Source organism: Hyaena hyaena, unplaced genomic scaffold (genome assembly GCF_003009895.1).
Source record: "Hyaena hyaena isolate Hyena2069 unplaced genomic scaffold, ASM300989v1 scaffold_236, whole genome shotgun sequence".
In the NCBI taxonomy this organism is placed as follows: Eukaryota; Metazoa; Chordata; class Mammalia; order Carnivora; family Hyaenidae; genus Hyaena; species Hyaena hyaena.
Window position 1 is genome coordinate 251458 of NW_024080868.1, and position 27335 is coordinate 278792.

The following is a 27335-nucleotide window of genomic DNA, read 5'->3' on the forward strand; positions in this document are numbered from 1 at the left end:
CTCAGTTAAGTTCCTCCTAATCTTCCTATACGTGCAAACATATGGTATTTGTCCTTCTCTGCCTGACTTATTTCGCTCAGCATAACACCCTCAAGGTCCATCCATGTTGCTACACAGGGCCAGATTTCTTTGTTTCTCATTGCCATGGAGTATTCCATGGTATAGATAAACCACATCTTTTTGATCCATTCGTCCATTGATGGACACTTAGGCTCTTTCCATGTTTTAGCTATTGTGGAGAGTGCTGCTATGAACATTGGGGTACATGTGCCCCTATGCATCAGCATTTCTGTATCCCTTGGGTAAATTCCTAGCAGGGCTATTGCTGGGTCCTAGGGGAGTTCTATTGTTAGTTTCCTGAGGAACCTCCACACTGTTTTCCAGAGGGGCTGTACCAGTTTACATTCCCACCAACAGTGTAGGAGGGTGCCCGTTTCTCCACATCCTCGCCAGCGTCTAGAGTTCTCTGATTTGCTCATTTTAGCCAAAGAGTTTTCTTTTTAAATGAAATAAACTTTCTGAGGTTTAGGTCTACAAATTTCAAAGATCAGCTGTATGATGATTATGAAGTGTGCTTTTTTAAGTCTGTTTTGGGGCCAATAACATACACATACAGAAGGTGATGGGAAAACGATACACAAAAATAACGCCCAAGGACCAAGCTATCCGAACAATATGTTTCTGTAAGTGACACTATCTTAACCACATACAGTCAACTAGAACCTCACTTTGACCTGGCTTCGGCATTGAATTCTATTCTCCAGCCTTGGTGATTTCCCTAGTGGTATTTTCATTCGCCACTAGGTGGCTACATGATAACCGATCTGAGGACAAGTTTCTGCACGAGAAATCAAATACCTTCCACAAAAAAGGCATCATCACACCATCACCACTTATATTGTATATTTCCTCAAAAAATTTAGAGCCATCCTAAAGACAGACCCAGTTTTTCAAACCTTTATAATGATTTGAAGTTAAAAAATACAAATTATAAAGGTATTTGTTTAGATTATGAAGACTGCTGAAGTACACGTATTTTAAAACATCTGGAGTTTGTCACCAATGTGTTACCAAACTGGACTCTTATCTGTAGAACCTGAGAGTCATTTTTACCGGAAGTCATGTGTATTGGCCACAGTGGCACATAATTCAAATCAACACAGTTCAATCCGCTGACTGTTTTAAAATTTCAAGTAGAACAACACAAGTTTAAGAATTTTAAGTACATTTTATTAACAACGTATCCCTTTGATAAGATTATGCTTCAGGAGGCTTTTAATGCCCTTGACATAAACTGTACACATTATACAAAAACAAGAAAAACCACACACACACACACACACACACACACACACACACAAATCAAGGTGAGCAAAACCATTTGGGGACAAACCTTCTTTAAATTATACACAACTTAATGAAATATTCTTACGGAAAATATATAAATACTTTTTCTTTCTATGTTACAGCTATACAATATAAATCAGATTTCAATGTTCAGTGACCTACAAACACCAGAACCTCCAAATATGTAGCAGCTTCTTACTAAAGAAAGAAAGAAGAATATCACGTGGTTAGGGAGCATCACGTCTGAGAATTTATTCACAACCCCTTACTCACCACTTTTCAAAACTAATCTGCACCGTCTGTGTTTATAATGCGGCTGCAGGCTTCTGCCAGGCCAGTAATGGAACTTGTTTCAACGATTACCCAGGAAACATTTGTATCTCCCCGGCTCTGCCCCAAGACTTTGTGTTTTGTGCTAAATCAACCTAGTTAGTGGCAAAGTTACAAGGTATACTTTTTGGCATAAATTATAGTTTTCAAATTAAATATTTTATAAAGAAAATCAAATAAGATGTGCAATTAATGCGTGCTGTGTCATAGTTATCCACCTACATTACAAAAATACTCCAAAGGCGGGGGGTGGGGATCCACATTCTGTGTGAGTCCTATAAGCCTACTATGAATGAAATCTACTCTGGACACTTGGAACTAAAAGAAAATGAAGAATGTTCCTAGAAAGATCCTTACAGATTTCAACATTGTCTGACAAACACTGCTATCCATTCCACTAGTACGCTTTCATAAGGAAGCTCTTGCTGTAGTGATACTCTGGAATTGAAGCTGGTAATAATGGACTTCTGGATCAGGAGACCAGGGAGACCTTCCCCAACTTACGTTTTTGGAAAACCTGAAATGTTCTTTTATTCCATCAGTTCTTCTCCTAAAACTCTCTCAATTAGTCCTGCCTTCACTTTCTTCCCATGTGTCCTGGATTGTGAATTTGAGACAACACTGGAAGCATAAAACAAAAGGGGAAAAACCTTACGTTCAAAGGACTTTTCCCACCGTGGTTTACAAAGCTAATCTCACAAAAAGTTAGCACCTCACTCTTACCAGGCAAAAGCAACTGTGGTTGTAATTTGGACGACAATTTGATTGGTTTTTATTGCTCAATGATCTGTGCTTTAATGTGGGGATAAAAGGCATCCTCTGAATGGAATGAAAAAAACAATTTATATAAGAGCAGAAGACAAATCGAAATAAGCACTGACGCCTCACTGTTGAACACTTTACTACTGTGATGTGCCCTGAAAAACTCAGCTTTAATTATCTCAAGCTCTGGATAAAAGAGCTGAAAACTATTAAAGCTACTATTTCAAAAGAACTTGTACACATGACATTAGAATAACTAGTATAATGATGTATATCCCTCCAAAGAGCCTCTATTTTAATGTCACTGTCTTACAGAACATACTTATGCTACTAATCTTTATTAGAAAATTTTTATTAGGGAGACGTTTCCCCCCCTCAAATCTACCTAGGCATAAATAGGAAATAAAAGTATAAGAAATTTTAGACCATATTTAATTATTAATACTAATTTCTAAGTTCATTATTTATCAGTATTTACTTTAGTATGTGAAGCTGAAATCTGTTCTTGAAAAAAATTTCAATTATTTCAATTAGAAATGACAACTCACTTTATAATTATTCACAGTTTACAACCAGCACAACTGCCCAAATTCCTCCAAATATTCAGTAATTACCAATAGTACAAATTTATATGGACTAAGATTAATTCTAAGATCTCAAAAAACTACAGTATTCACATTATTTTGGTATTTTATAGTTTGGTAGTTATCTATTACTTATAGATGATTTTCTCAATTATTTCTACTACCACTGACACCATTCCTAATCTTTTCAGCTATAATTTAAAATTTTTAAATACTAAGTTAATCACTTGGCACTGCATGGGAGCATTTTTCATCATAAAAGGCAACTTTTATACAAATGAGTTCTTGAAAACATATTAGACCCGTCAGTGAAACATGGATAAACCAAATAGCACTATACATTGAAGTATAGACATTTTTTTGTCCTTAGATTACTGATAACCACAAAATTGTCTCCCCAAACTTAAGTGCTATAGGCAATTACTATAACGCATACATACATTTCTTTCAAAGTAATAGTCAAAAAAAACCTGTTCAGGCTAATAGTAACAAAGACTTCAGTCCAGGATGGATGAGTGAAATGGGGTCTGGGATGGGGACGTGTGTGTATGAGTGAGTGAGTGAGTGAGTGAGTGGGCGTGTGTGTGTGTGTGTGTGTGTGTGTGTGTGAGAGAGAGATAAGAAAGAATTACTATTAACTTTTGAGGGATTAAACCACAGATTTTATATTCTATATTAACTGAGGTAGTGTTTAAACTGGATGTCTAAAATATGTCAACCCCATCATGAATGAGTAAGATTACTAAATTACCTCCTTTGGAGTTTTTAACCACTATTTGGTCTAGTATCTCTGACATTTGGTTCTCTGGAAGGCAGTTTAATCATCCAAGACCAAAGACCAAGGTGACAGGCAATCAACGTTCTTAAAAGTACTGTTAACATTTACATAAACACTTGGGCTCAGTGATAAATTAAAGTTAAAAAAAATATTTTATTGTCACTTGGTTTTATGAGAGAAAATCTGAAGAACCACTTTTTAATAGAAGCAGCAGCTTACAGCCCTTATCTACTTTGTTACAACGGAAGCTGCTACGCAGTGCACGTGAGAACGGTCTGCTGAAGGGCAGTCGGAGAGGTGTCATGGAGTGAGAGGAAATGTTCATCTCGATTGGAACTTTCAGTGCCAGTAAATTAAAAACAACAACAGTATCTCTGTGAGTTAACGTTTTCTAGTTCACAGGGTTCTTTACAGAGATTTCAAAGAACAAGCCCGTTATAAAAACGATCTGTAATACGGGAAAATATTAATCAAGGTACTATGACTGTGTCAAAGCTGATGTGTAACTGTAAAAATGGTACAAACAAATGAATTAAAAAAAGAGTCCTAATCAGTCCAGCTGGATTTTTTTCTATTATATATAGACCTCAAAAAAGATAATCCTTTCATTTACAAGCATTCTAATGGTGACGGCCATGCTATTTTTATATACAAATTTGCATATATGTTTAATTCCTGTAAAGATTTCCAAATATCTTTAAACATATACAAATTAAACACAAATAAACAAAACCTTGCCCTCATCAACTTAACAGTTTCACAAATACGATAAAGGCAATTACTGTATTGATAAACTCACCTATCACCGCTTTTAGTTTGTGCAAAACGAGAACACTGATATAAAAATGAAATCACTGCTGCTTTAAAATTTGGTACTTAAGGCTTTTCACTACAAGTTTTAATCATAATTGAAGTTGCACTAATGATTTTTTAAAAGGAAATATGGCTCTTCTTTTCCCATGGAATGTGTAAATCAGAGGCAAACTGATCTCTTCCTCAGGAAATCCAAAGTGTCAATTAATTTACTGCTTTCTTTTGCTTTAGGTCTCATTTACTAGTGCTCGTTCTAGTTCCGGTTGCAAATGGTGATACAGGAAGTTGGTGAAAACGAGAGGTCCACTGAAAACATGTGCATTCTATAAATGGGAAATATGCTGAATTATAAAATGACGTTCTGATCTGAATCAAGAACTGTAGTGAAAAACCTTAACTGGTTCAAATAGCCTATAATAACACACTGCAACAAAACTGAAGAGACAGAAAACAAACTGTGATGCAAGTCTAGTAACATAAAAATAACTTATACAAGTTCTGGGTTGTTGAGGCTCTTTTTTTGCTTTGAGGTCACAAACCTCTGAAGTAGTGTTACAAACATTAGGAAAAATGCGGAAGGGCCGAAGTTCCCCCTCTAATACCAGCAGTTCTAGCACACCCCACTGTGGTAACAAGGTGCGGCCTCAGACACACTGATTCCTGGTGTCCACCAATTAGTTAACAAACAAGGCATCTTTAGATTTACCCTAAAAAAAGAATTCAGAAATAACTGTGTGAAGGGTGCTTCTGCATATCCTATTATTGTTCCACTGTTATTATGCTCTTAAAATGAAAAAATAGAAAACCTATGTAGGTATTCAGTGCTTGGCTCTTGCATACAATGGTAACTAAAGTTCTGAAAACTGTGGTGATGAACAACGAACCCCCGCAGGGCTCAGCAGGGCCAAGAGGAAGTTGCTCCGGCTGGGGAAGTCTGCAGTTCCAAGTGTCGCGTCCCAGTGATGGCTGGAGCAGAAGCTTCTCCTGTCCTGCTGCCCCGTCAGTCAGCTTTTTCTGAGGCTTTTAGGAACTCTGCGAGTCTGAGTATATATGGCGTTCGTCTATACAGGCGATAAACACCGAGGTCAGGACTCAGCAGATGTGTCCACTACAGGTTGTTTTGGTGGTGTTGCCAGCACAGCCTCCGCTTCCTCATGCATCTGGGGGAGAAGTGGTAACTGCTGGTGACTTTCTAAGCTTATCAACAGATATGACCTCTCCTTTAACTTATCCAAACAGAATTATTCTTGAAAGGTAAATTTCGGAAGTACAAATGCTACTTACTTGTAAAAACTGTACATCTTGAAATAATTCTTGTATGAACCTCCGACACGGAAGTCTAAATGTGCAGTGTGAGAGCAAATGAGAAACCTCAGAATAAAGGCAGATGTCATCAAATGTCTGAGGATACTTCTCCTTAATTCTAAAACCGAAGAAAAGATGATGGTGGGATAAAAACTCTAATAATGACTTACCTATTTTCCTCCAAAATATCACTTTTTAAATATTTTTTTGCCTCCAAACATTGATTAGATGGCATACTAGCATAAGAATATAAAATATTAAATATTCCTACCTCATACACCAGATATTTTAAGTTTGGAGTAATTTCTTAAAATGATTAAAACCCAAATGTTTCTTGGAAAGTCAGAAATATTCTTTACCACTAGCATGAGAAATTGCAAAATTTATTTATCAGCCTAGGATGACTTAACTATTTTCAAAATTAAATTTTTAAATAGAAATAAGTTTTTGGTTAAGTGTCTGACACTTGATCTCAGCTCAGGTCTCGATCTCAGGGTCATGAGTTCAAGGCTGGTGTTGGGCTCCATGCCCAACTTAAAAAAATAAATAAATAAAATACAAAGAAGTTTTTAAAGTTAGTTTGGAGTTATAAATATCCTTAACTGGGCTATCTCTTTTTATCTTTCCACTTTCTAACAGTGGCATGCAAGATGCAAGATGTTCAGGCTCAGGACCCGCCACTGCTAGTGTCTGGCCAGGAGGTCTGCCCTGGGACCCTGGCATCTGTGTGACTATTAAGCGCATGGGAGCCTGTGCTGCTGCTTCTGAGGACTACGGCTATTTACAGTGCAGATTAAAGACAGTAATGGTTCAACGTAAATTTTCTTCTATCATGCTGCTATGATTTAGGAAAACAATAAAAATTCTGTAACATGTACTACAAGAAAGAGGAAAAATTGGGGGAAAATTAAACCAAGAAAATATCACTTGTTTTTGTATAGGTTTGCTTATCTCAAACTGTTCAGTCCCAGGATAACCATACTTCCTTAAAAATTATTCAAGACCCCCAAAAGCTTTTTTTTTTGTGAGTTAGTTATTATTAATTACCATATTAGAAGTTAAAATTGATAAAATTTCAAAATATATATTAATTCATTTAAAAAATAAGCCCATTACTTGTTAACATAAATATATACATTTAATAAAAAGTATTTTCCAAAACTAAAAAAGAAGAATGGTACTGTTTTACATTTTTACAGATCTCATTAAGTCTGGCTTAATAGAAGATAGACAGATTCACAAATTTACTTCTGCGTTAAGTTTGTTACTGTAATACGTTATTTTGGTTGAAGTACACAAAGGAAATCTAGCCTCACACAGATATACCATGCAGACTATGGACGTAAGCTAATTAGTCTAACCTCTGAAGGTTAGTCTAACCTTTGAAGTTCCAAGGATCTTTTTTACCTTAAAAAGCAGAACAGAGAATACTTATAGTTTACTTACGTTAAAAGCCCAGTTTCATGACACTTGGTTGAAACTGAACTACTTAAATTAATGACTAATCTCAGAACTTCTTTGCGAAGGAGTATACGGCACATTGGTGTATCATCTGGAATTGTTTTAACACCTGAAAAGGAGATTAAAATATTTTATCTTTCTCACAGTAGAAAATGACTACAACTCATGAAATTTGTTCTTAAACCTTACTTAAAGATCTAAGGCATAGAGATAAACTGCACATAATCTACTAATTGTTCTGGAAACAAAATTCTAATGCAAGAAGACAAGTAAAAGGACACACCTAAGCAGCTGATACAGGTGCAATAGTTGGCTAAGTACACCTGACTAAAACGGACTGGTCACAGTTTTGAGATGACTTCAATTATAACATTATTTATCAACAGCAGCCACAAAACTAAGTATAGTTTTACTAACAATGCTTGGATTTGAATCTGAAACTTACCTAGGAGCAATTCTGTGCTTTTGGTGCTGCTGGCTGAGCCTTCTTGAGACACTCCATCACTGCACCCAGAAATCCCTGAAAACTTAGAAGGAACCACTTCTAAGGGGTTATGGATCGTCTGCTCACACCAGTCAGAATATGGAATGTCTTGAAGGTCTGAAGAAAAAGTGAAAAATTGCAATAATTATCATAATGGCTTAATTCCGATGTCTGCATTATATACCAGAGAGATGATTTCTTTTAATTTCTTTCCAATTTTCAACGTTTTCCACAATGATCTTGAAAATAAATTCAGATTGCTCAGATGGTGAAATTTTTTAAATTCTAAAGACATTTATAAATAAATTTTATTTTCCTAAATTACAAAAAATACATAAACATGTGATTAAAGAATTCAAATAAAGACATATATAGAATAAAACATGAAGGTACCTTATTTACCCCCCTACCCATGACTCCCACCCCCAAACTAAATGCCTCTCCAAAGGGAAATATGGCTAAACATTTGACATATATATATATTTTAAGATCTTTTGCTATTTTCAATTTGTTTTTCTTGTCCTTTGGGTATGTTAAGTTGGATTATACTCTTATTCTATGACTTGCTTTTCTCCCCATTTAATAATTACCAATAGAAGAATCATACTTCCCTGGGCTTGTCATCAGTTCATTCCTCAGAATTAAATTTACAATACTACCCATGCGTTGCTAAGCTACTCCTAGATGGGATTTTTGAAGTCAACCAAACATCTCAGTGTCTCTAAGATGACATTAATTTTTTGATTTAAAATTTTCCTGAGTACTTCAAGTGATTAGGGCAAATGGAAAGCAGGAAGTCTTTGGCTATCCTTTTAGGTAGTAACAATGGGCAACCAATAAAATCCTACAACCTTAGTGCTCTCAGAAACACTGGAAATTAATTAAAGCTCTCATCTCATGAAAGAAAAGAGATTCAGAGAAAGGAGACACAAACTCAGCCAGAAGGTAAGGGCTCTTGACAGGTGGTCCAGTACTCTTTCTACTACGGCACATTGTCACAGGAGAGGAGAAAAAAACCCTATTTTGAAAGCCCAGAAAGCCCAGGAAGCCAAACCAATGTCCATCTCTCCCTATGTTGTTTTCCAAAAAACAGATATCACCCCCTCTTTTCACCTCTAAGACTTCCTAAGATTACTATTTACATAATACTAAGCAGAAAATGCTTTGGTTCCTTGGAAAAGAATATGAATTGGCATAGTTTTAAAATTTTGGTTATTAAGAAAATCATGTAAGTAACACATGCTACTTCATCATTCATTGATTTAAAAAGTAAAACTACTGCCAAAAGATTTGAGAACTAAAGATGTACTTAAAAAGCAGTAGTGCTGAAGAAGCAGGTAAGAGATGAACATGTTATTTTAGACTCAATTGATGAACTACCCAGGGACTATGACGACAAAACATTCCAGCACAAGAACAGAAGAAACTTATACTTTATTCAACTGACATGTTTCTGAAAAGTTATAAAGTTCTATATATTTCAGCCTTCCCTTTAGCCAGTGATGATGATTCCTAACATGTCTAACCTGTTAGAATCACATCCTATCTCTGAACATGTCATCCGTTCTCATTTTTAAAAAAATACAAAACAAAACTCATTTCTCTAAGTACACTAGAACTATATAATTGCATGAACATCTGTGAAGGTGGAAGAAGCAGAACAGGATGTTAGCAAACATTCTACTCCAACAGCCTTCCCTTTGAGCTTTCCATTTTTGAACGACCGGCAGCCCAGATGTTTTAAAGAATTAAATGTGCTCAAGTCTTTACATTCCTTTAAAATGATCATTAAATAGTGCAGGGATTCGTTTTTAGTTCTCTGCCCTGGATAATATGGATGCCTTCTTTCTGATATACAAATCTTCCACGTGGCCTATAGAAATGCTTCTGAAACTGTACTGTGCACATGACCAACCTGGGAGTCTCGTGAAAATGCAGATTCTGATTGTGTGTGTGGGTGGAGTTTGAGGTTCTGCATTTCTGACAAGCTCTTAGGTGATGCTGATGCTGCTGGTCCTCTGTACTCTGGGTAGGAGATGTGCAGGGCCAGGTCTCTGCTTATCTCTCTAGATCATGTATCTTCCTCCATCTTGCTTCCTGAGCTCTAATCACAAAGGTCTTTTCAGTCCCTCCTACTTCCCATGTACACTCTCATAGAGAAGACCTTTGCTCAAGCTGTTGTCTCTCCCTTCAAATTCTCTATACTCCAGTCTTTACTTTGTTAGCTTCTATTCATTCTTTAGGCCACAGCTCAATAATAACTTCTTCAGAAGTCTCCTCTTTGACCTGCCTACTTGGTTATATTCTTTTGCTAATACCACGTCCCTACCCTTGATGACACTTGATACAAACGCAGTATTATATTTACACAATCAATTGATCAAGTGATCGATCAATCAATCCATTTATCCATTTCTTTCCCCCACTGAACTGAAGCTCAAAGAATTTAAGAACAGTGTGTTGTTGCTGTTTTCCCTCCCTCACAAAAGCTTTCCTGGCATCTAGTTTAATGCCTGACCCACGGTGGCGGCATAATAAATATTATGTTGAGGGCATGAATGAATAAAAGTTCTGTGACTTTTTAACCATTTGGCCTTCCTCCCTTCACGTTTCCGAGATGGGTATCAGTAAAAAACTGCAATCATTTCCCAGTTCAGAGTCATTCTTCCCCTGCTGCTCCTTAGTAACACTTCCTCTCCCTGGTGTCCCAGCAGAGAAGCTGACAGCTGTGGCAAGGTGAGCGCCCTTCTGCCCACAGCAAGTCTTTCACAAGTCCCAAGCCCCGTGATGCTCTCTGCCTGATCACTTTCCCAGCCACAGGCCACAAATGGATTCGAATTAGCTGTGACTGTCTTGTGACTAGGTAATTAGAGGGCTGGTTTCCCTGTTTCTTGTTTGGTAAGTAGAAAACTGTATAGTAAAATCCACAGTAGCTGTTTCATGAATATTTGAAACCTATATTTTGTAAGTATATAAATGAAGAACTTGCAGAAACTAAAATATCATAAACAGCACAGAGCAAATTATTTAAAACCACATTATTTTCTACTGTGTGTAATACATTAGAACAATATGGCTCAAACCTCTCACTCACAGGAAATGAGAATAATTATTACAGCGCACTGGGGCCCTGGACAGGGCTGTTCACAGTGGAAAATGCCTAATCCAAGAGTTAGTCCAAACCGAGGCCCTAGGGGTATGGAAGCACTAAGGGAATTAATTATCTTAGCATACCCATGTCCTATTTACGGTGCATCAGCATGCTGCAACCCATCAGCATGCTGGAAAGTTCTGAATCAGAATACCAAGGAGAAATTTAGTAGAGTAACTCAGAGAATTTTGCTTATACTACGTTTTTCTGAATATGGCTACATGATATTCACCAGGAAAAGCTGTCTATAGAAACACTGTAAGCACTCCCATAAACTTTACACATTAGTTTGAAATTGCTAACACAGATAGTCCGCAACTGGTGATGGCTCAACTTTATGATGATGCAAACATGATACACATTCAGTAGAAATGTCTTCAAATTTTGAATCTGGATCCCTCCCTGCGCTAGCACTCTGCCGCATGATCCTCTCTCGTGATGCTGGACAGTGACAGCAAGCCACAGCTCCCAGTCAGTCCTGTGAGCATGAGGTAAACCGCTAATACACTACAACTGTTCTGATCCCATAAAACCATTGTTTCACGTTCAGCAGAGCATGCAATCAATTACACGAGGTAGTTAATACTTAACTATACAACAGACTTTGTTGATTTTGCCCAGCTGTAGTCTAATGTAAGTGCTCTGAGCATATGAGACTAGGGGTATCTGGATGGCTCAGCAAGTTGAACATCCATCTCCTGATTAAGGTTCAGGTTGTGATCTCATGGTTGTGGGACTGAGCCCTATGTCAGGCTCTGTGCTGGGCGTGGAGCCTGCCTGGGATTCTCTCTCTCCTGGTCTCTCTGCCCCTCCTCAGCTAGTGCTCATGCTCTTTCAAAATAAATAAATAAACATTAAAAAAATTAAAAAAGAGAGAGACAGGCTAGACTAAACTATTAATATTTGATAGGTCAGCTGTATGAAATGCATTTTCGACTCAGGATTTTCTTAACTTAGGATGGGTCTATCAGGATAGAACTCCATTGTGGGGCAGGGAAGATATGCATGTGTCATTTGCTGAATCATGTACGAAAGCTGAATCTGTGTCTACTCTCACTAAAAACATATTGCCTACTATACAAAGCAGTACACAGCTATGGATTAGAAATATAAAACTGAAAAGACACGACAGCTCATATACTGAAGGAACTTCATGAGTGGCAGGGAAAAAAAAACCAACCATAATTATTATGAGGGCAATGCAAGTACAGAGGAAGGAGTATCAACATCTAACTTAGAGTTAGGGGCAGTTTCACAGGGAAAATATTCCTGACATTCAGGATGAGGTGGGCTTGAGAAAGAGACTGTCTGTGATGAGCTTGTACATGCCGAAGGGGGAGGGGAAAGAGGGAACAACAGCACGGAAAACACATTTTTCATGCCCAGAATTATGAAATCAGTATACAGAAATCTGTTGCATTCCCATATACTAATAATGATGCACAGAGATTAAGAAAAAAATCCCATTTATAATTGTACCAAAAATGAGAAAATACCTAGGGATAAACTTAACCAAGGAGATTAAAGACCCATACTCTGAAAAGTATAAAAGACAGATGAAAGAAACTGAAGATGATGCAAACAAATGGAAAGATTATTTCACACTTATGGATTAGAAGAACCACTACTGATAAAATATCCATCCACACTACCCAAAACAACCTACAGGTTTAATGCACTCCCTATTAAAATACCAACATTTTTCACAGAACTAGAACAAATAGTACTAAAATATGTATGGAATGATGAAAGACCTCAAATAGTCAAGCAGTCTTGAAAATTTCAAGATCTAGTACAAAGCTATAGTAATCAAAACAGTATGGTACTGGCACAAAAACAGATACAATGACACAGGGGCAAAAGAATATACAAGGCGGGGGAGGGGGTGGAGGGGAGGGCAGGAGGAGACTCTCTCCGACAAATGGTGCTGGAAAAACCGGACAGCTATATGAAAAGAATGAAGCTAGACCACGTTCTCACACGATACACAAAAATAAACTCAAAATGGGTTAAAGATTTAAAGGGGAGACATGAAACCATAAAACTCCTAGAAGAAATAGTAGGCACTAATTTCTTTGACACTAGTTGTAGAAATATTTTCCTAGGTATGTCTCCTAAGGCAAGGGAAACAAAAGCAAAATTAAACTACTGGGACTGCATTAAAATATAAAGCTCTGCACAGCAAAGGAGACCATCAAGAAAACAAAAAGATAACCTACTGAATGGTGAAGATATCTGCAAAAGACATGCAATAATGGGTTGATATTCAAAATATATAAAGAACTTACATAACTCAATACCAAAAAAACCCTCAAGTAATCCAATTAAAAATGAGCAGAGGACCTAAACATTTTTCCAAAGAAGGCAAACAGATAATGGTCAACATCACTAATCATCAGGGAAATGCAAATCAAAACCACAATGAGGTATCACCTCATACCTGTCAGAATGACTGAAGTCAAAACATAAGAAATAACAAATGTTGGTGAGGATGTGTATCAATCATGCACTATTGATCAAAATGCATTTTGGTATAGCCACTGTAGAAAACAGTATGGAGGTTTCTGAAAAAATTAAAAAATATAACTACCATATGATTCAGTAATTCCACTACTAGGTATCTGCCCAAAGCAAACAAAAACACTTAATTTAAAAAGATATATGAGCCCTTATGTTTATTACAGCATTACAACAGCCAAGATATGAAAGGAACCCGAGTGTCTATTCACAGTGAATGGCTAAAGATCTGTGTACGTACACACACACACACACACACACACACACACACACACACACAGAGGAATTACTACATGGCTATAAAAAAGAATGCGGTCCTGCCATTTGTAACAACATGGATGGACAGACCTACACGGTATAATGCTAAGTAAAGTGAATCAGAGAAAAACAAATAAAAAAACAAACTTGGGGTGCCTGAGTGGCTCAGTCAGAGTAGCATCCGACTACTGATTTTGGCTCAGGTCATGACCTTATAGTTGTGAGATCAAGCTCTGCATCCACGATTCTCTCTCCTTCTCTCTGTTCCTACCCCACATGCTCTCTCTCAAAAAACAACAAGAACAAAAACAAAAATCTCTTAAACACAGAAAACAAAATGGTGACTGCCAGACGAGAGACGGGTGGGGCAAGGGGTGAAAGAGATACAGACCATCAAGATCACACTTATCATGATGAGCACTGAGTAACGTACAGAATTGTTCAATCGCTATATTGTACACCTGAAACTAATATAACAGTGTAAGTTAACCACACTGAAATTTAAAAATATTAAAAGAAAAACAGAATTGTTGAGTAATTATATTGTACACCTGGAACTAATGTAATACTGTATGTTACTAATAGTAGAAAAAAAGGGGGTGCCTGAGAGGCTTAGACGGTTAGGCATCCGACTCTTAATTTAGGCTCATGTCATGATCTTGCGGTTCATGGGTTTGAGCCCCACAATGGGCTCTGTGCTGACAGTGTGAAGTCTGCTTGGGATTCTGTCTTCCTATCTCTCTGCCTCTCCCCCACTTGCTCTCTCTCTCCAAAATAAATAAACATCAAAAAAAAAAGATAATAAAAGACAACAGACAGATCACAGAGTCTTATGTGCTGGGCATGAACAGCCAGTAAAGAACAGTTAACAGACTAATCCCAGAAAACAGTATGAAAGGTGACTTGGAAGGGGCCAAAACTGGAGACAGAGATACAAACTCTCCAATAGGAAATGCTGAGTGACTGAACTAAAGCCAGAGCAGTGAGAATGGAGAATGGTAGTGAGTCAGAGGGGTCGTCATCAGAGCTGGGACATGACTTTGACTGGAGCAGATTCATATGAGGTGGAGATGCTCATAATCACTCACCTGAATGACTACATATTGCACTTAGTTGGTTACTGGGCTGGAAACCCAGAATTTCAATACAGACACAATAAAGGCAGTTATCATCTGTATGCTCCTGTAATCCAGTGTCTTCTGTACTTTCTAAAAACAGAGAAGCATCTGAATGGATCGAGTTCATTATTTCTGTAAGACTCATCTGTTGTCGCAGCAAGTGAAAGGAGTTTTTGACAAGACCTCCAGTCCCAGATGGAAGACCTGTGCATAAGTAAACATGAAACAGAATCTGATGAAGATAGTATCAATGACATCTCTTTCCAGGTACCTCAAACAATGTGAATTTTTGAAGAAGGAAAACTAGGGAAGAAAATCTGAACTCTTTCTAGGACTAAAATCTAATTTGCTTTAAATTAGGAAAATAATTAAAGTTAGCAGATATGCTTATATATTAGTTTAATATGAAATTTTATATAGAGGGGCGCCTGGGTGGCTTAGTCGGTTGACTGTCCGACTTTCGCTTAGGTCATGATCTCGCTGTTCGTGGGTTTGAGCCCCGCATTGGGCTCTGTGCTGACTGCCAGCTCAGAGCCTGGAGCCTATTTCAGAGTCTGTATCTCCCTCTCTCTCTGACCCTCCCCTGCTCATGCTGTCTCTCTCTCTCTCCTAGAAATAAAAATATTAAAAAAAAATAAAAAATTTTAAATATAAAATGGAAAATTAAAAATATATACTTAAGGCATCATTATTAGCAGTACTTCCATAAAGAAATGTAATAATTCTAAGTTTAAAGAGGTAGTTGTTTAAAGAGAATCAAGATTCTGAAGCTTTAACCTGTGGCTGATAGGCATACCTTCATTGAAGTCTTACAGTTCATAACAAAGAGAGATCATGTAATATATATTTTTATCTTTCTCCAACCCCAAACATCTGGTTTCTTAGACACTCTGAAAGGATTAGTGTTTCAAGTTTTTCATGCATTAATTTTTAAATCAACTAATTTAATTTTTGTCTTCTTGAGAGGCTTAGCTGGAAGAACACTTTAAGTCAAGCCCCTCATAAAAATATATATAAAATTGATGCAATTATTTTGGTAAAATTTTTAAGTTGACCCAAAAGTAAGTTTATCTGAATTTTTAATGTCATCCCACTAAAAAGTATTTTTTCTTTTATATAAACTTTGTTTTAAAAACAATTTTCTTTTTAATATAGAGAGGAGTCTCACAAAAACTAAAGCCACGTGTTACCTCCTGCATCATGGGCAAACACCCTGGCACCTCGATCATCATGTGGAGGTATGTTTTTTGTCTGAAAATAGGGAATATCCTTCACCTAAAATAGATAAATTATGAAGACATTCACTTTATATTAGCAAAATTAAATGAAATGCAATTTAAATAAAATTGCTATAGCACATAAACCTACAACAAAAAGTTCACTAAAGGTTAAATTACCAAAATTTGACAAAATAACAAATAATCCTTAAAGCCCTTATTTATTCTTGGTAATTTCAATAAATATTAAGTGATCATTTTAGAATTACCTGAATTAGATACTTTTATCTACATTATCTAAATTTTATCTAAATTAGATGTTAGAAATTATCTAAACAGATTCTTGAGCAAATGCATATTCTTTAGTACAATCTACCATGTAGAAATTTCTGAGTATCTGAGGAGATTAGGGTCACCTTATATGAATGGGCACAGGTGGCTACCTGTACAGGCTAAATAGGTTTAAAAAAACAAGGAATATACTGTGAAACTTACACAAGGTTAGATGTGAAAAAACACAAAAGGATAAGTCAAATGAGATTAAAAAGCAAAGTTAAAAATTCACTAAACTTCTATAGAGAACACACTGATAAAGAACTCAAACAAGATGCTGATTTGGTATGGGAAGAGAAGGAAGGACTTAGAAATACAAAATAAAAATGTGCATAATAGTAGAGAAAGGTGAAATTGTTTCCATCATAAAATGTCTTCAAACAAAACTGCCTTAAAAAATGATTTTCCCCCCAAACAGTATTCACTCTAAAATATAATTTCTAGTAAGCAGTTACAGAATATGAAATAATAGGAAACCAACTCATAAGAAAACAAGAGAATTTATGGTACCTGGAAGATATCATTGATGTCTACTGGCAGAGCAAGACCAATGTAGTCATCGGAACTACCGTATGTTGCACTGGACACCATGGATCTCACTGAGGAGGATCGCTGCAGGGTATTTTGATTAATAGGACTTAATAAATCTTCTTTATCTAATGATGCATAGCTTAAAGCTTTCATGAACCTATAAAACCATAAAAAAATCCACTTACATTAGTTTCTTGATTTGCAATATTAATCATATACAGAAATTATAATTTATTTTTGCAACTTCATAGAAGATAAGTAGCTAGTCAAGTACTAAGCAGTACCATCACTTATTAAGAAAATACACACTTGAAATTATTTAGCTGTTACAAAATGACATACAAAAGATCATCAGTATTGAGACTGTTAGGAAAAACAACTGCTAGGGCCTTCCAGGTAAAAATGTCAAGGTGGGCAATTAAGAGAAATTTCAACATCTAGAAGCAGAAGACAAAACAAAACAAACCTTAAAAGTCACCGGTATGATCCAAGGATTATCTTCACAATCCTTTCAAACCACTAACTTTGCTATCAGAGAACTAAGGGCATTGCTATTAACTCCATTTAACATTATTTTTATGAAAAATAAGAATAAACACTTCTCATTCTTTGTGTGGTAATTAACGCTTTAGCAATAAGATTATGTAACACAGAAGACAAAGAACAGCAATAATATCATCATTTGTAAATATTACAAGATAGTTTTAATTTGAAGCATTGATATTTCCTCAAAGCATACCTTAACTAGTGATGCCATAATAAATATGGTATGCTGATACTTCCATAAGACACAGATTTCTTATTCATGCACATACATGCTAAAATATTTAGTAGGTGCCTGCTTTGTTTATACAAGGCACTACTGAAGGCTCCATGGTTAATGTATACTGGCATTTGGAAACCCAAGTCATTTAAAATGTAATAATGTAACCTAATATTTAAAAAACTTATTTTATAATGCACACAAAATAAATCCTTCACAAATAGTAGCTATTAAGATTATCCTAATAAACCCCACTAATTTCTGACTTCCATTTAAAAACCACTCATAGTTGAAAATGACAAATTTCATAAATAGGTCAGCAGTTTTTAAATTATATTCTCTTAAACCTCTCTTACTCCATAAAACTCTTAAAGGAGTACTGCAGATAACGGAATTATTGGATCAGTTGCTCTCCTAATCCCTATTTCAACTGAGTAGCTCCATTTTAATCTATTCTCCATACTAGGTTCCCATAGAGATGTTTTGTGAAGAAAGAGCTTCTCTACCTAAAAGGCAACTGTTGAAAAGCTTAAAACCACTAATCTAGTCCAAATTCCATTAGAAAAGGCAACTGAGGCCTAGATATTCCAAAATTCATGAGCTTTACTACACAGACTCATAATAGTAAGCAACTGAAGTCTGCTTGGTTTTGTTCTGGATTGATGAGGTTTGCAAAGCTGCTGAATTCCATGTAGATGCAACATTATAGCATAATTTATGAAACCTTGTTCCTTGTTCAATTTCATTCACTCAGTGCCAGGATTAGAATTTAGGATTAAGGGTTTGTAATCGAGTGTTTATTATATTATGTCCCAAGGACATAGCTCAGTGAAATATGGTTTTTAAGACTTTTGGAGTCATGCTATCCATTATACCACAGGAATCTGCATGCCTACTCTTTTAATTTTCTAAGAAAAAAAACTCCACAAAGAATAATAATCCTTCTCAGCCTGGATTTCAAACTTTAATTTTAAAGTAAACTTGTAGTTACCTTCCCTCATTTTCATTTTCTCTGAACTAAACAAAGGAAAGGGGTAGGAACAGGAAGACTAATGCCAAAACAATTTTACTCCCATGGTACCTGGTACATAGCAAGTTCTGAATACAATTTGAAGAACAAATGAAAGATTTGATGAACATCAAGTTCTGTTATGCTGTCATGTCCTCATACAAGCTGTTTCTGGCTCTCTTGACTATTTGTCTTGTTTTTATTTATTTCCCTCACAAGAAGTTAAAGCACCTACTCATCCTTTATAATAACAATAACCTGGCATTTTACTCCAGAAGTAAAATTTCCAAACCAGCTTCCTCCAGTCTAATAGAGAATATAGGAAATAAGATTCTAAGACTCCAGATTGGTTAGGAAATAAATGATTTGGGGTAGCTGTCTTTTTTTCTGGCCTATTCTTTTGATAATTTAAGCAGTACAACTTTCAAATCTATGCTTTCAATAATTTGGATAAAAATGCCTTTAATGTGTTTCAATGACACATAATAGACTTTAATAGAATAGTTCAGAGTTAACGACACTTCAGTTACTGCACGGAGCTTTAAAATGGTGCGACTCTTACTGCTTACTTTGTTGTGCTATGTTTACTGCCCCTGCTTGCCACTGGTGTGGTCTTTGAGTTTTCAAATACTCAGTTGTCCTTTCCTGTTACGAGTGTTCTATGAGTCAGAAGCTTTTAATTGTTGCTTCCATAGGCGTGAAAACCTGATATCCAAGCTTGTTAGAATAAGTATCACTAAACTTTGATTTTGGGTCAGAGGTACCTTACCTCTTTTGAATAAAATTCATAAACCTTACTGCATAGATTCAGACTGGTGAGCTATTAAGAGATTCTCCTGATTTTACTTTGAATTGATGGGTTTGCCAAAGCCAAGTGAGTTCCTGGTATAGGATATTACTGCATAATTTATAAAATTCTATCAAATGAAATATAATTTATTCTCTGTTTAAAAGGAACTCCTTCTACTAAATGCACTAGTATCACTGAAACAAAACTGCTTAATAACTTCTTAATGTTCTTAAGAATTTGGTTCTATAAGAGCCAAATGGGTTATGTAAGGAAATAACTACTCATAATGATTGATAATGATGATGATAGGTGTCAGGCACTATCTCAGCACTTGACAAATACTAATCCACTTAAATGAACATAAATTAATAACCAAAAACTAAGAAAGTTTTTAGAAGTAACTGGCCCAACAACAACAAAGAACCGGCACAAAAATCTCTGCCGACAAATTTAACACTGCCTATGTTTTAAAGGTAAAATCATAGTTGTTTATTTTGATCAACTTGATATAATCTTAGATATGGCACAGAAATCCCCCACATGTTCCTGAGTGCAGGCAAACTTACTACTGTTAACTCCTCAGGGCCAAGGAATTCATTTACTGTTCATTAGGGTCCTACCAACTAATCACAGCTACTTAAGACAAAATGAAAAGAATTTCACTGAAATCTGTAGTTACTTATAAAAATAATAATAAGGTCAACTTTTGGAGCCTTAAATTGACCTACCTGAAAAGGTTGTTTGTTATTGTAGGTCTTAAGCTCCTGATTCCCCCGACATGCTTCTTTTTAAAATCGATCCTTGCAGAAGCGAGAAATAAAAAAAAGCTTGTGACTTGTGTGTCCTTGCAAAGCATCTATGTTTATTTTCAGGGTCTAATAGAATTTCTTTTCCCCCCTCGCAGCTGCAAGAATCCATTTCAAATCATATCGGGTAACTAGGAGCTTACAGCCTACCAAAGTAAACAACTGTAATAGGTTGGTTCTGAGGCTTATGTAGATGTAAAACCTGGCTAATGCTTTCCATTTAAACCTGTTAAAATGCAACCATTATTGTTCATTTTTAAGCATGTATTTGCTCACCTGCTTGGTGTTAACCTGGATTCAAAGCTGTTGGCCTTCATGGTGATGGTATCAGTAAATAGCACGTCTTTTGCTGGAGATGCCAAAGCTTCAGAATGAGATAAGGATGGATGCATTCTTTGTTGCTGTAGTCTCTTCAGTGTAGCGTAGCCAAAGGCGTCTCTAGAACTTGTGTAACTAAAGTTACAATCTGCTAGACTTTTAATTGTAGCGATAGAGGGTGCTTTAAGGGACTGTGCTCTTCTTGGAAGCGTATGAGAAGAACCTGGAGGCACCAGGGACACTGAGTTTGACTTGGAGAGAGACAGATGGTTAGACTGTGGTGTCAAATAGTGGCTTGTCTTAACAGTTTTAGTACTTACCACAGTACTCATACTTCCACAGTCTGTGTCCACAGTCGTAGCATCGACACCTACTGTCTCTCGGGAAGGACTTGAGCTCATTGAACTTATCCCACTTGTTGTAGTGTCTGTATTAAAACTTTGGCTACGTATCTTCATATGTGAGCTTGTGGAACTTTCTACAACTAATCTCTCTCGGCTTGTGTTTTCTCTGTGATTCTCTGTACCAAGACTCTTGGTGAATTTTAAGTCATTCTCTCCAATACTTGGAGTACTACCGGTGTCTTCAACGTGCTTATTCCCAACAAATGAAGTTTCTAGTTGTAACGTTTTCTGTACTGTGGACATGGCTGTGAAATCATCACTATGATTAAAGTCGACACTAGGCTCCGTAAGTGTTCTGATCCTCCTGTTGTTGGTCTTATTTTCACATGACAGTTTCCCTCCTTTCGGATCACTGCTACTACGATGTTTTTTATTAGGCAAAGTAAGGGAATTTAAGATACGATTCTTCACAAGTTTACTAGAAGCAAAGAAAGGGAATGAATTTTTATCCTTTATAGGTCCAGGCCGATCATAAAATGCTGGCTCTGTATCTTCACTGATGTCAAGAAAAAACGTACTAGTAGAGCTGCTGCCAAACCGGTCGTCCTCCATTATGAACATACCTATGATCAAAGGATTGTTAATAAGAGCACATAAAAAACAACCAACAAAATCATAGCAACTATTAGTGACGTATTTCCAGAATTTTTGTTTAAGAGTCATCTGGGGAAAAATTTCAAAAATAAAAGGTTAAACTGCTGAGAAGCCACATAAGAACTTCTTGAGACCAAGTTTTGAACTTGAATAAAATGTGAAATTAGATCTATGAGGATCTTCTGTTATTTCCAAAGAAAAACTACAGGATTCACATGGCACAGTTTACATGAAGTGTGTTTTGGTTTGGCTGTTTATTTTTTTTAATGTTTATTTATTTTGAGAGAGAGATAGAGGAGGGACAGGGGGAGAGACAGACGATGTGCATGCATCCACACACAGGCAATCACACACAAGCACTGGAAGGGCAGAGAGAGAGGGAAAGAGAGAATCCCAAGCAAATTGAGCTGACAATGTAGAAACCAGCACAGGGCTCAGTCTCATGAACCTAGGATATCATGACCTGAGCCTAAATCAAAAAGAGTTAGACATGTAACCTACAGAGCCACTCAGGTACTACTGATTGTCTTAATGAGAGTGATCTTCCAAAGTCTCCAAATATTCAGGATAAAATTATGAAAAAAAGAAGCAGAGGCCCCTGGGTGGCTCAGTCGGTTAAACATCTGACTTCGGCTCAGGTCATCATCTCATAGTTTATGGGATGGAGCCCCACACTGGGCTCTGCACGGACAGCACAGAGTCTGCATGGGGTTCTCTCTCTTCCTCTCTCTTTGCCCTTCCCCTGCTTATGCACATGTTCTCTCTCTCCAAAATAATCATTAAAAAAAAATTAAAGAAAAAAGAAGGGGATTTGACCATGGATGCTCACTCAGTTGGTACAGATTCCTGTTTATTCTTCAAATTACAATAGAAATGAATTCCCAGTCTTAAAATACACATCCAAGGAACCAAGTCACATATTTTTTAAAAAAATTTTTTTAAGTCATAGCATTTTAAATTCATGTTTAAACTAGTTTCATTTGTTATTTTCTTTTAGGCATAAAGGAACTCATCTAAATTCGGTGTCTAATTCTAGTAAAAGGCTGAATCTGGGTGTCTAATGTCATCTATGAGATTTTATCCTATTTTTATTTTTAACTTTTGTTGAGGAATTATAAACTACTTCAAATATATTTTGAAAGAAAGCAAAATAAAACTAAATAAATTTGCATATTGTATTTCCATATTTTGATTCTAAGATGCACATTTTTCACACTTAATATCTCTAAAATGAGAATGCATCTTGCAATCAGTGGTATGTCCTAGTTTAATAGGCAGCATTGTTTTCTTATTTTTTTCGTGGTACACCGAAATACTGGCACATCCTATAATTCACAGCATCTTAGACCTGGTGAACCATGGTTTGATAAATGTTGCATCATTTTCTTAAAAAGAACAGGTCTGAAATTTTGTATGCCTAATGGCATTTAACACAGGGATTAAAACCACAAACCCTTTTTTATTTAATTGATTTTTTACACTCTATCTTTTAATAATTTCACTGTTTAGTTTTAAAATTTAGCTCCTCTCTCAAAAATTAACATGTGAATATAATATCTCTGAACAAATACATTCTGGTTCAAAAATCTCTATAGCTGAAAAATGAGTGAACAAAATTTATAAGCGAAGACAGTAGAATATTTACTTTTTAGATTTTAGAATAAGCAAAAAGGAGAATGGTTCTTCTGACACATAGCTTATTTCTTTAACTCTGTGAGTAGGACTTTCCAAAAGCTATTTAGAATGCAAGGAGAGAGAACAATGTAGGCTGGTGGCTATCCTCTCTGTTGTGAAAAGATAACATATTCTCCAAGACCCTATTACTGCCAAATTATCTTAGAAAAAAGTAAGTTAGGAATATAACAAATATATTTAAATTGTGACATTACAAATGCAAATGTTAATTTTAGCTAACTTCATGTAAGTTTGTCAACAATACTCACTTGATGGTGCAGATTCACTTTCACTATTATGTCTAGAGCTGGTTGACTCTGAGTTCAAACTCAGGGTGCTCGGGATAGACGAGAGTTCATTACAGAGTTGCTCTACGTCATCTGGAACCACCGGCCACAGATGTTTGCGACTATGCCTTACAGAATCCCAGTTGTGACATTTCAGAATATCACAGCCTTGTTTGGTTTTGGCTATGAGGCCAAGCACATATACACAGGTCCTGTATGTAAAAGATGTAGTAATGAACTATTCATATTTCCAAACAGATTTCTTAAAGCAACCACAAAATATTAGTTTGCTGTATGTACATTTGAATTTTCTTTAAAATAATTAAAAACTAAAAAAAATAAAATAATTAAAAACTGTGGAAAAAATGTATTTAGAGGAGTTAGGAGTAACTTAGAAGAAATAAATAACAGGAAAACCTTCCTAATATAGATTGTAATTTCAATGAAGTAATTTAAAAGAACATAATGCAATCTTAGGAAAAAATGACATATATTAGAGCTTTTCTGGGATCAATCTGGAATATTTGGGCCACTGGACTACTGCAATATTTGAACACACACTATGCTGTCAATGTTTATCTGTTACTAAACTTCTAGATTATAATGATAAAAATGGAATGATAACACTAAGCAAGGAGGAGCTCCATAAGACGTTTAACTTAGTGCATTTAAAAATCTTTTTTTGTTTTAATTTTTTTTTTAAGTTTATTTATTTATTTATTTTGAAAGAGATCTCAAGTGGGGAAGGGCTGAGGGCCAGATGGGGGTGGAGAATCCCAAGAAGGCTCCACACTCTGCAGAGCCCGATGCGGGGCTCAAACTCATGAACCACGAGATCATGACCTGAGCCGAAGTCAGAGGCTTAACTGACTGAGCCATCCAGGCACCCCAAAATCTTTTTGTTTTAAATTCTACTCCCAATGTGGGACTCAAACTCATGACTCTGAGACCAAGAGTTACAGAGTCTACTGACTGAGCCAGCCAGGCACCTCCCCCACTCTTTTTTATTTTATATTTTATTTATTTTTGGTAAGTTAATAGTTCTAATGGACAACACTGAATCATCAAATAGTCTTCCCTCACAGCCATTTGTGAACAATAATATATATAAAGTAGACAGATTTATGAGTGAAATAACATACCCTCTGATTGAAAGAACCTCACACTGCTTTGCCAGTTTTAGTATATCTGGAATCACATTTTCTTCCTGTAGCAAATTGAGACCCCAATTTGATGAGCCAATATTTCCCTGAAAGAAAAGAAATCACTTATAGCAAATATATTTATAAGAGTAACTCTTTCAAGAAATTTGGAAAGGTACCAAAAACAAAAAATTAACCCCATCTATGAGGGGAAAATGTGAAAAAAAACTCAAATAAGGGACTTCAGAAATCAATGTTCCATTTTTGTTAGCAAGAAAACTAATAGTTTAATCATCTGTCTTCTAGCCTAAAAGTAATATTTAAAATGGGCAGAAACAATCTTGGTCTTAGAACATTAATCTGAGAACAAATCCAAATAATATGATTCTTATTATTAATGGGAAAATTAGAAAAGTCTTAAAATGATGAAAATATTATAGAAGTGTTTATTACAAACCAAGGCCCAAAGAGATGCTTTCAGCTTTTTAATTTCTTCCCACTTATCCAAATCTGGTGTACGAACATTATGACAGAGTTCGGTAATAATATTCTGGAGAAAGAAAGAAAAAAAGAAAGAAAGCTATGTGGCTTTGAGCAAGTTATCTAATCTCCCCATACTTTATTTCCTAATCTCTAAAATAGAGGTTTGTCTCAAAAGGTTTAATGACTTAATTATTACATATAAAGTGCTTAACAAAGTACCTGGTATCCAGTATTATAAAAATTTCAGCCAAAATTATCATTTTTTAAAACAGGAAACAGTATTAGTGAATTAAAAACACAAATATAAAGATATGTGCCTCAGAAGTCTTCACAGACATAATACAAAAATAGGACACCAGACTATATTTATGCAAAACTTTTAAATAAACATAAACTGCATAGATATTATTGTTCAGAAGAAACACACAGATACTTATATATCTAATTATAAAATAAGGAAAAGGTTACATTTATTGAAAACACCTAGTAGCAAGACACATTTACAGCCATAAATTTGGTGTGCTGAGTAGGAAGGCAGGAACTGCATGACTAATCCTGTTACCTTTCATGAAGTACAGGGGAACAGGGAAGCACAGACAGGAATTAATACTTCCAGTTTGTTGCTCAGCAAAGATAACTAAATCTATTCCAGGTTCAGTTTAACTTCCCAATAAGAACAAAAAAATTCACTTTTTCGGTATATTTTTACTAAAGAGATAAACTTCTCCCCCAAAATATAAAGGACAGAACTCAGTGGGTTACTCACTCTATGTAACATATTAGTTATGCAAAAGGGAGCACCTAAGTCAGGGAAAGGAAAGGCATGCAAGGCAGTAATATGTCTAAGGATTACAAACACAGAATGCCTACATCAGTTATAAGATAGATGGCTTTTAAAGCAATTATGCCACTAACTTTAAGGCTTTTGAGAAGTTTTTGCAAAGATACTACTTCAGCAATACTAAGAACTTTTCCTACCACTCTAACTATTTAAAATGATTAAATTATGTTTTTACCTGTACTTCCAACAAATGACAGCCTGTTTTGTGATGTACCAGTTGTCCATACAGGTGTACGGGCAGGTAGACATGAGGACGCTGTAATCTAGTATAATAAAGAATACTGATATACCTACTGACTTATTTACAATATGCTAATTAAAACAAGGACCACTAATAAAGTACTAGACATTTTAATAAAGTACTACTTTAAAGTACTACTAAAGTACTAATACTTTATTAGTACTACTACTAAAGTACTAGATAAAGATATAATCCTTCAGTATACAAAAAAATATGAAGGTGGAGAAGCATGAGAATTTCTCTAGAAAAATAAGTTTAGCTGGCCTCAAACTAATAGACTAGGGTAAGAGCATGAAAGGTATATGAATTAGCTCAGTAATGGTATTCAGCATGTTAGGAATGACACTGGAATTTTTTAGCAATCAATGCTATGCTTTAACATTTTTTCATGACAGTACAGGAAATAAAATTCCCAAGTACTCAGAACACTTCAAACAATAAAGAGTTATTACAAACTAGCTTTTTTGTTTGAGGACAAGCAATAAATTATTCCATTAACTAGTCTGTACCTTTGGTTACTCCGACGAACATAGTTATCACCATCAACTGGCTTTCGGTAAGTAGTAAGTGCTTCATTAAGTTGTTCCTCAATCAAGTCAACATATTTTGAATTATATTCCTAGAAAGATAATACTGTCTTAGTTATATATAGTATCATTACATTCACGAGAATCATAATATGTTAGGTACCTAGCAAATCTTGGAAGCATAAATATAAAAGTGAGTATCTGTTCAGGAAATTTAAGAAATTTTTAAACAGGGTAGAACAAAGTATTATGAATGCAAATGGTCTACTATACCCAAAAACTTTCTGCTTATACTTTTTTTTTCAGTTTATTTTGAGAGACAGAGTGAGTGAGCAGGAGCAGGGAGAGAGAGGGAGAGAGAGAGAATCCCAAGCAGCCTTCATGCTGTCAGCTGAGAGCCCAAAATGGGGCTCAATCTCATTATGGTGAGATAATGACCTGAACTGAAATTAAGAGTTGGACGCTAA

At 35.8% G+C, this 27335-nt stretch overlaps 1 protein-coding gene across 4 annotated transcripts in view; it reads right to left on the reverse strand.

Moving 5' to 3' along the window:
* Positions 1 to 1208: 1208 nt before the first annotated feature.
* The window catches only part of RICTOR (RPTOR independent companion of MTOR complex 2), a 120954-nt gene continuing 94827 nt past the window's right edge, over positions 1209 to 27335 (reverse strand). For 2 of the 4 annotated variants that reach the window (XM_039244268.1, XM_039244271.1), the window contains 14 exons: positions 26851 to 26960; positions 26276 to 26363; positions 25234 to 25326; positions 24777 to 24883; positions 23617 to 23846; positions 20634 to 21642; positions 20280 to 20351; positions 16969 to 17146; positions 16099 to 16183; positions 14879 to 15112; positions 7826 to 7981; positions 7366 to 7489; positions 5899 to 6037; positions 1209 to 5774 (listed from right to left, as the gene is read on the reverse strand). In XM_039244268.1, the coding sequence (XP_039100199.1) occupies positions 5700 to 5774; positions 5899 to 6037; positions 7366 to 7489; positions 7826 to 7981; positions 14879 to 15112; positions 16099 to 16183; positions 16969 to 17146; positions 20280 to 20351; positions 20634 to 21642; positions 23617 to 23846; positions 24777 to 24883; positions 25234 to 25326; positions 26276 to 26363; positions 26851 to 26960 (2700 nt within the window). In that variant the 3' untranslated portion in view covers positions 1209 to 5699. The remainder of the gene's footprint in view (positions 5775 to 5898; positions 6038 to 7365; positions 7490 to 7825; positions 7982 to 14878; positions 15113 to 16098; positions 16184 to 16968; positions 17147 to 20279; positions 20352 to 20633; positions 21643 to 23616; positions 23847 to 24776; positions 24884 to 25233; positions 25327 to 26275; positions 26364 to 26850; positions 26961 to 27335) is intronic. The other 2 variants (XM_039244269.1, XM_039244270.1) reach the window with 2 other exon arrangements.